General features: G+C 37.2%; 1 protein-coding gene across 3 annotated transcripts; it reads left to right on the forward strand.

Annotated features, from left to right (window-relative positions):
- Window positions 1-324: 324 nt before the first annotated feature.
- On the forward strand, window positions 325-9,191 carry LOC309716833 (uncharacterized protein). Of its 3 annotated transcripts, XM_082550890.1 has the most exons (8): window positions 334-441; window positions 2,378-3,155; window positions 3,313-3,510; window positions 3,624-3,737; window positions 4,334-4,390; window positions 6,211-6,495; window positions 6,616-6,738; window positions 7,462-9,191. In XM_082550890.1, the coding sequence occupies exons 3-8, from the start codon at window positions 3,334-3,336 to the stop codon at window positions 7,525-7,527; spliced, it is 822 nt and encodes a 273-aa protein (XP_082407016.1). In that variant the 5' UTR covers window positions 334-441; window positions 2,378-3,155; window positions 3,313-3,333; the 3' UTR covers window positions 7,528-9,191. The 3 variants fall into 3 exon arrangements, with proteins under 3 accessions (XP_082407015.1, XP_082407016.1, XP_082407017.1); XM_082550889.1 differs by lacking the exon at window positions 2,378-3,155 and having other exon boundaries at window positions 325-441; XM_082550891.1 differs by lacking the exon at window positions 2,378-3,155 and having other exon boundaries at window positions 345-441; window positions 3,295-3,510.
- The last annotated feature ends 250 nt before the right edge of the window (window positions 9,192-9,441 follow it).

Raw genomic sequence — 9,441 nt, forward strand, 5'->3', positions numbered from 1 at the left:
TTATTTTTTTTCCAAACTGTGCAGCAAACACACCAAGTTTGTTAACAGGTGATTCTTTTAGTCATGTTTGACTGATTGCCCTAATTAATTAATTGTTATAAAATCTTTACCATAAAATTACAGTTTTAAACTAGTCAAGTTTGTTATTTGGTGAATGTCTGAAGTTTAAGTTTGGCATCTTTGCTGAACATATTTGATTCTTGAAATGAACTGACGTAAACTTGTGGCTCCTCCGATGTCACCGCTACCTTTTCTGCAGGTTTAATCTTATACATCTTTTTTTTTTTTTTTTTTTTAAATATACGGAGAGCATAAAGAGGAGGTGCTATTGGTAGCGGTGTTGCCCAGTTCCTGGTTTCCTCTTTCCAGTGTACCGCTTACTCGATCAGACTCGTTTATTTTTCATAGGCAGTTGTTTAAGTTTTTGTTCTTCACTAACAGGTAAGTCTTGTAGTCATGTTTGATTCAGTAAAAGATAAAAGTCCAAATTTTGTCTTACTTTACTCGCATTTCGCAGAATGTGTATTTGGTAATATTTTGACTTGAATTATTTTGGATGAGGATAAAGTGTAAGATAATGCTGATTTTCAGTTTTTACTTTACAATTCGGTTTAGTGTAATATTTACCGTTAAGTAGTGTTTTCTTGCCTTATTTAATTTTTTACATATGGTTCTGTTAATACATGTTAATTGCGCACAGGGCGACGGCATTGTGGAGTGTAGTAATGGAGGGTTAAACTGCTTCGGAGTCAGTTTTCTCACCGTGTTTGGGAGTGTACAGGGACATTCAGGGTGATAACGGTGAATTCCAGACTTTGGAAATAAATGTTTGCATGCTTGTTTTCAACTAGCGGACTTTGTGGATTATTTTTCAACTGCCCAAGAACACGTGTACGGTCTGACTAGCAGCGGGTGCTTCCGCGGTAATATTCAGCTTGTAATTCAGACTAATTAAGAGTTGTGTCTTTATGTAAAAAATTGTTGATTAAGCTAATCGTTTTTCATCGATCTCCATGTTGTAAGTTTAAACAACATCAGAAAAGACAGGTTGAAACTAATTTTATGATTTCTGGGTAACAAAAATACAACTTCTAAAGTTAATATTAGTCTAATCATTAATATAAAATATAGTACATATATTTATCCATTGGTACAGGTGTTCCAGGTTATGGATGTAAAACAACACAAAAGAGGCAACTGGCCAATTTTAACATTACTTCCTTGTTCCTGAACAAGAGCGTGCAGTAAATAAAGCTGGGGGATGGTGCTGACTTCACTGGAGTTTTTAAAATGTGTTACATTAAATAGAAAGTTTCTATTATCTAGCTTTGCTGATATAAATGTGGTGAAAATTATTGAGAGAGAGAGAGAGAGAAAGAGATTTTAATTTAAAAACTGAAGGAGCAAGGAGAAACAATTCAGCAAAAATGAATGATTAAATAAATAATCATGACAACTTTATGTGAGGCAGAGGCAGGAAGTGGACTCAAACTCATGACTCAAACACGAAAAAGTAACTTAGGTCGGCAGGTTTATTGGTGGGGAAACTCCTTCATAAAAATAAACTCGCAGAAAAACAAACCAAAAAACCTTGAGAATAAATAAGAACAGAACACTGGAAACTAAAATTAAATCTCCAGGAAACTAGAAACATAGGACTGAAACCGGAAACACGGAGAGACTTGCACACACAAGGAGGTACAACAGGACAAAAGGCAAAGGAAAACACAGGGTTTAAATATACAAGGGAATAATGAGGGAATGGGGAACCAGAAGGAAGCACATCTGGGATTAATTAGACATAACAAGACAAGGGGAAACAAAACTAGCCAATTGCAGTTTTCAAGAATGGCCACTACTAAGTTTTAATATTACTCTTATTATTTTGTGACCCAGAAAGAGTAAACGTTTAACATATTTTCAGGCGAGGATGTAGCTGTGTGAACTTCAAATATCTGCTCGATTTATCAAGACATCACATATTTGCACAAGTGCTTCGACGTTTTCGGAGACATCTGTTACCCACCAGCTCGATAGCTAGTCGGGAGCTCGAGGGTCACTAGAGCCGCCGAGAACGGCACAACTCCCGGCACATCATTTTCACATCACCGCAGTCTTTCGCTACTCAGGTTAAACATAATATATAAGTCACTTAGACAACCTAAAAATGTAATTTTTTGGCTTTTTTCAGTGTTTTATTTGTTCGTGAGTAAATCGGTTTGGCTGAGATTAAGGTTATTAGATTAGATAAAATAAAACTTTATTAATCCCCCTCCTCCTTGGTTTTCACACAGCTGACTAAACGTCAAACAGAAAACTGATTAAACAGAAGTGTGAGATGGTCGGGAATTTACACCAGTGTCCTGTTATATTTTAGATAGCAAGGAGCAGACGGCCGAGTTTATTAAACTCCACCGAGACAGCGGTGACGTAAATCTGAAGGCTAGACGGTCCAATTTCACAGCCGTTTACTTCCGGCCTACCCGACTTTCTGAGGACCCGGCCCACGAAGACCGCGAAGGACGGGTCCTCAGGAGGATGCAGCCCATGAATTTGGACACCCCTCTAGACACACTGACATTGGACATGGGACTGTCAAAGTAAAACAGGAAATAAAATGAACATGAACCAGGACCACAAGACACAACACAAGGAACACAAGGGAGGCACAGAGACAAAACCTAAAGGCTGGAAAATCACAGCGGTGCTAAAGAATAAATAAGGAAAAATAAATACAAAAAAAAAAAACTAATCATGAAAATCCCACATAAACTGAGAACATTGAATAAACAAAAACCAAGTCACCCGACTACGGACCATCACACTTTTACTATGAATCTGATTGTCATTATTATGCCAGAAATTATCTATAGAGACCAAACCCATTTTTGTAGCACACGACAAACTTTTTTCTGCTGTGAAGTGAAAATTTTAACATAGAAGTTTATGACATGTGACCTGCTGTTGTAGCTGACACAGTAAAGTGACTGGGCACATCACTGCGGGATTCCATTTTCAGCACCTGGAGGTTGCCTATATATGTAAAACATTCTTGTAAACTAGTATCAGCACAGTGTTATCCATATGAAGAACCAGTGTCACCTGTTAAAGCCAACTTGAGAGCGTCCAGTGATGTGACAGCCTCCCAGCATCAAGTCGGTTTAATTAATTAAAGATTACTTTTAAAATTCTGTTTAAAGCTCCTTTGGTGGAAAGTGAAGTTAAGTGAAGGGAAGTGAGGTGTTTGGGTCAAATTGTTTTTCCACTAAGACTTTAATCTGATTCTTATTTCAGCTTTTTCTTGTCTCTCAGTCTCCAGGATCTCAAGACAGGATGTCAGTGACTGTGTCCAAGGCTGATGGGGTCACTGTACTCACTCTGACCACTGACCCCCAAAGTCCTTGGCCTCCTCTGTGCCAGATCTTCAAGAACCTTTGCTACAGTCCAGTGTGCTGCACTGTGTCTCAGCGCCTGAGAAGTCTCAACAGAGCTTCTCAGACAGTGCTGGGGGTGAGCTACAACCATCTACACATCACATTTTATATTATGCCTATTTTTTAATTTGTAGTTTTTTCTTAAACTGCACAATGTTCACTGTTCATACTGTACTTCATTTTTCGCAGACTCTGCAGATAATGATCGGGCTTCTCAACATTGGATTGGGATCTATACTCTATAGCACTTGGACCTCCTTTTACTTAAACTACTTAGGCTTTCCATTTTGGTTGGGTGCATTGGTAAGTAAATAATCATGGGTATATGTATATATAAAAAAAAAAATCTGAAGACAAAAAAAAAAGTGTCAGTACTCTGTTTGTGGATGATCGAAACTCTTAGATTGATCTTCAAGTTCCAGCTAGGATGATTTTTGAACCTCTTTATTTGCTCACTCATTGGTTACTTTTAGGCATTGAATAGACTTGGAAAGCTTTAAGAGAAGATCATTTTGGGGTTCAAACATATCTTTCCACAGTGTTAAATATGTGACAGAAAGGTTAAATGCCAAGTTATGTCCAAGTAATATCTACATGTGATGACACCAGTGCACATTTACAAACACCGATTCATAGTTTTGCTAGGTTACATTAAAAAATTAGCTATAGTTCAAAATAGCAGTTTACACAAACAAACTATACAATTGTTCTCTCATGATGAAAGGTTTTATTTACAACTTGGAAAGAAAAGCATCTGGACTTCTTTAGGTTGCTTGAAGACGTTTCACCTCTCATCCGAGAAGTTTCTTCAGTTCCGGAACTGAAGAAACTTCTCTCCTGTTCTTAAGATGGACATGAACTTTTTATTTATGTATTTATTTATTTTGTCTTTTGTCTAGTTCATCATGTTCGGCATTGTGTGCGTTTTGTCTGAGAAGTATCCAAGTCCATGTTTGGTGAGTATTTCAGCTGTAAAACATTTTCATATGATCTCTAAAGGACTTTTTGATGTCATGTGACATCACTAATGTCACATAACTTTGCCGACATGTGGCCAGCAGTAATGTTTTAATGTTCTTCGTTATTAAACATTCGCACATAAATAAGTAACATAATATGCAGTACTTACTTTTAAAAGTTTACTCTTCGGCCGCCCCTTTTCCGCCGTTTTTTTTTCCGGCAAAATTATCCACACCCACCGACGCGCTAAGCATTCTGGGATATGTTGGGCCACGAAGTCTACACCGCCACATCCTTAAAATTCAGTGAAATGAAGGACGCATTTGAGGGCCGCATTTCAAGCAGCCTTCGAATTGGGACAGCCTTTGTCGCGTCGCTGTGCTGTAATTGGCCTTAAAATGCGGCCTTTAAGGCTGCAGACCCTGAATTGGGATACAGCCAGAGACTAAATACACATAAGGGATGATCAAGGGAAGTGGCCACACATGGGAGCACAGCTGACACACATGAACCTAAAGACAGAACAGGGGAAGTGAAACTAAATACACTGACATTGGACACAGACTTCCAAAGTAAAATAGGAAACATAACAGATGCGCACTTGACTAGGGAATACAGCAGACCATAGAACAGAGGAACCAAAAGACTAGAAAAGATAAACTATGACAAAATCAAAATTCAATAATGATACAAAACTCAAAACACTGGGTCACCGAACCAGGACCATGACACCAGGTCTTAGGGTAGAGGCCTTAAAAAGTGCAATCCAATTACATGACAAAAACATTTATCCAGATTAGGGCTGCCATGATTAGTCGAGTTGTCATGATTACGTCAACTAATTTAATAGTGGGCACGTCGTTTGAAACTTTGTAAGATCCTGAAAGACGTAGGAATAAGTAGTAGGATTTAAGAGTGTAATAATGGACTGGAACAGAAGATGGCAGCACTGTATGTACAAGGATGCCAGCTGCCATTAAATGCCAAAGAAGAAGAACAAGAAGAAGTAGCTGTGTCCAAATTTAGGGGCCACATCCTTCAGAGGCTGCATTTGTAGGCCGATTACGTTACAGCGATGCAACAAAAACTGTCCAAATTCAAAGACTCCTCCAAATGCGTCCTCCTTTTCCCCAGATTTGAAGGATGGGTCGGGTGTATCCTTCGTGGCCCAACCTATCCCAGGATTCATAGCACTTAGTTTTAAACTTTTAAGACATATATTACCACCAGCTTGACAGCTAGCCGGGGGTTAGGGTTAGCCGGCGAGAACAGCGAACTCCTGGCACATCATTTTAAACCCACCCATGGTCTTTCGCTAAACATGATATACAAATCATTTAGATAACTTAAAAATATTATTGTTTGTTTTTTGCGCCTTGAGGCGACTTTTGTTGTGATTTGGCGCTATATAAATAAAATTGAATTGAATTGAACTGAACTGAATTTTTTCAGTGTTTTGTTTGTTCCTGAATAGATCGGTTTGGCTAAGATTAAAGTTAGCCAAAGTTAACCCCCACAAAACTAAAAATACAAAATTCCATTCACAGACAGAATCAGATACTTCATTAATCTGAAGTGAAGAATAACATTAACAAACCAAAAACAGAAACCCAAACTTAACATGAAAATAACAACCATCATATCGTAAAGCAGCAACTAGACAGAAACCAACGTTTAGATTAATGAAGAATCCAGGCATGACTATGAAAACATGCGTACTCACAGAGGCTATGATACTTTAGTCTAAGAATGCACTAAGTGTCATTTATGGTTTGGATATTTTCTTGTACATTAACTGGTCATTTTTGTTTTTCAGGTCATCCTTACTGTGATTCTGAATCTGACTGGAGTTGCTTTTGCCATCACAGCCATTGCTTTGTACAGCATTAATTTAGGATACATTGATTCTTGGTGGAACTGTTATGAATACTACAATGGTTACAATGGCTACAATGGTTACAATGGTTACAATGGCTACAATGGTTACAATGGTTACAATGGCTACAATGGTTACGGGTATGGCAGGGAAACGATAAGGTCTCCATCTTTGGAGGAAAAACTCCTTCAGGAGAAATGCTTGGAGGGCCGAGCAATGCTGGTGGTAAGTTAGGGAGAGCAGAAAGAAAAATGGCACATATACACTATATGATACTATCTTATATACTGCAGTATATATCATTTTGAGACTTTAGATGAAGCACTGTTGTTTGTATCCCATCAGATGCTCCTGAGAAGCATCAGTGCTGTGATGATCACCTTGTCTGTTCTGGAGCTCTGTGTTGTGATAAGCTCTGCTGTCCTGGGAATCAAGGCTCTGAGGAACAAAGAAAAAGGACAAAACAAGGTAGATAATGGACAACACAATGGTTCAAACACATTCTGATAAACATGTTAAATAGTAGAAGATGTTGGCTGAACACATGAAGTGTTCTTGCAGGAATTCTGTTTGTTTTGTCTGAATATCAGTGAAACCAGGTAACAGTGAGTCTGTGCAGTGTTCTCATGCTCTCTACCAGTTTGAGTGAGTCAGTTAAAGTTTATATCTGATGTACAGACAGAGAGCAGGATGACAACATAAAACAAAACAACAGCCCATCATGACTTTAAGGCATGAAGCTCAGTCAGTCCAGAATATTTGTGGAACTTCAAACTCTTTGTAGAAACTGGCTCCCACGTGGACCGGCCCAGGACAGCAAGTCCAGAGTTCAGGCTGCAGATTTTAGGGAGAGACTGTGTGAATCAGAGCTTCATGGTGGAACTGCTGCAGAGAGAGAGAGAGAGAGCCATGAGGAAGAAGAGCTGTTGGGACTAATAAAAAAATAGACCAGAGGAAGTTTGAACAGCTGTGCCCAACTTTCTGTTAGTGTGGACAACAACAGCTTACCACAGTTTGTTTTAATAACAATAAAATAAATTGTAATTGCACTTTATTTTTAACGTCACCTTAAATGTTGATTCCTTTTTGTATCCCTGCATGAAATTGTCATCAAAGTGTGCGCAGTCATGGTTTGTGACTGGAGGGAGTCGACACTTCATGCACTTTACAAATATTATTTTTCTCTTTTAGAGCACTGACGACCCAGAGCTCTACAAACCTCTGCTGGAGGAAGACGCTGCACAGCCTGTGGCATAAACATCTTCACTCTGTGCATGGAAAATTGATGGATATTGAATGTGGAGTACCTCAAGGATCAGTATTGGGTCCGAAAATGTTTATTATGTATATAAATGATATTTGTAATGTATCAAAGATACTAAAGTTTTATACTAAAGTAATTTTTGCAGATGATACCAATATACTTTGTTCAGGTGTGAAATTGCAACAGGTTTTGGATGTGATCGCACAGGAGTTAAAGATATTAAAGAAGTGGTTTGATAGAAACAAATTGTCATTAACATTAAATAAAACAAAATTTATTTTATTTGGAAATTATAAGAAAAAACATTAACATTGAAATTTGTGTTGATAATATATATCTAGAAAGAGTTAATACTATAAAATTTCTTGGTGTGATCATTGATCATAAGGTCTGTTGGAAATCACACATCACTGAGGGGAGAGTTAGCACGGGGCATTGCTGTCTTGGGGAAAGCAAAACAATTTCTGGATAGGAAAACATTGTATATGTTATATTGTGCTTTACTATTAGCGTACATGAGTTATTGTGTAGAGGTTTGAGGAAATACATATAGAAGTAATATTCAGACTATAATCATAATGCAGTAAAGGGTTATTAGATTGATAAATCAGGAGGGGTATAGGGCTCACACAAATGCACTCTTTATTAGGACGCAAGCTATAAAATTCCAGGATCTGGTCAAGTTCAAAACAGTGCAAATAATATATAAGGCAAGGAAAGGGATGCTCCCAATCGAAATAAGTAAATGGTTCTTAGAGAGAGAAGGGAGATATAATTTTAGAGGGAAGTGGAATTTAAAATTACAAAGAGTAAGAACAACTTTGGAAAGAATGTCTATTTCTATAGCGGGAGTTAAATTCTGGAACGAGTTAGAAGAAGAAATAAAGGTCAGTAGTGATATAAACCAGTTTAAAATAAAACTCAAAAAAGAAATTTTAAATAAGTATAAGAATGAAGAAAACGCAATTAACCCAAGAAAGCAGTCAAAGTGATGTTTGCTTTCCTTTGCAAATGAGTAAATCTAAACATAGTATTGGTTGAATATGAGAAAATATTTTTTGTGACGTCATGTTCTAAGTTGAAACCATTGTATAAGTTTTTGTTGTTCAAATTTAGATGATGAGGAAATGATTAAGATGTAAACCTAAGGGGGTAGAGCTAAATAAGTATATACTTCTGCCTACTCCTTTTCAAACAACTGCATGGAATGATATTATGAAATGTTGGTGAATGTATATGTTTGAAATAAAAATGAACTGAACTGAACTGAAATGTCAACGATTTACACACATTCTTACTAATAACTGACTGATAATATACGAATTATGACTGTGTGTTGACGCAGCGATGTATATCTTATGTTTAATTAGATCCCACCACCTGTTATGTAAAAAATGATTGACAAAGGAAAAAAATAATTGTTACAAGTCATAGTCCTGAGCTCAGATGCTGTGCAATAACCTGAAGTTTATTAAGTCAAAATAAAAACTAGTAACTCTTTTCTTTCTTTTTTACAGAAGTGTTTAAACAGGGAATGTCAGGTGGAGGTTGTTACTTTTAAATGAGGTTTGAAATTTTAAGAAACTCCAGTTTTTACTGTTCCCAGCCTGTGTTGTAAATGAGTTCTTGGTGTGTTCAATAAAACATGAAAAGTTCAGCTGTTATCTTTTTTTCTTCTTCTTCTTTTAAATTCAGATTGTTTGCCTGTAATTGTGAATCAGATCGAGACCAAAACACATTCTCATTTCTTCCAAATGCAAGGAGCCACTCCTGGTAACAGGTCTGCATTTAGTTCCTGGTTTCTGTTTTTCTAACTGCACAGCAAGCAACCAGTCTGAGTTTAGTTTAGTTTCGTTTAGAAGCTTTTTATTATAAGCTACATGCTGTGTTCTAAGTTCAAACTCATT

This window comes from Aulonocara stuartgranti (genome assembly GCF_965226115.1).
Source record: "Aulonocara stuartgranti genome assembly, chromosome: 11".
Taxonomy (NCBI): Eukaryota; Metazoa; Chordata; class Actinopteri; order Cichliformes; family Cichlidae; genus Aulonocara; species Aulonocara stuartgranti.

Bases quoted from the DNA above. Each gene is read 5' to 3' on its own strand.
- LOC309716833 (XM_082550889.1), top strand. From the start codon at position 3,334: ATGTCAGTGACTGTGTCCAAGGCTGATGGGGTCACTGTACTCACTCTG. The intron at 3,738-4,333 runs GTAAGTAAATAA...TCTTTTGTCTAG, and splicing joins CATTTTGGTTGGGTGCATTG to TTCATCATGTTCGGCATTGT. The intron at 4,391-6,210 runs GTGAGTATTTCA...TTTGTTTTTCAG, and splicing joins AGTATCCAAGTCCATGTTTG to GTCATCCTTACTGTGATTCT.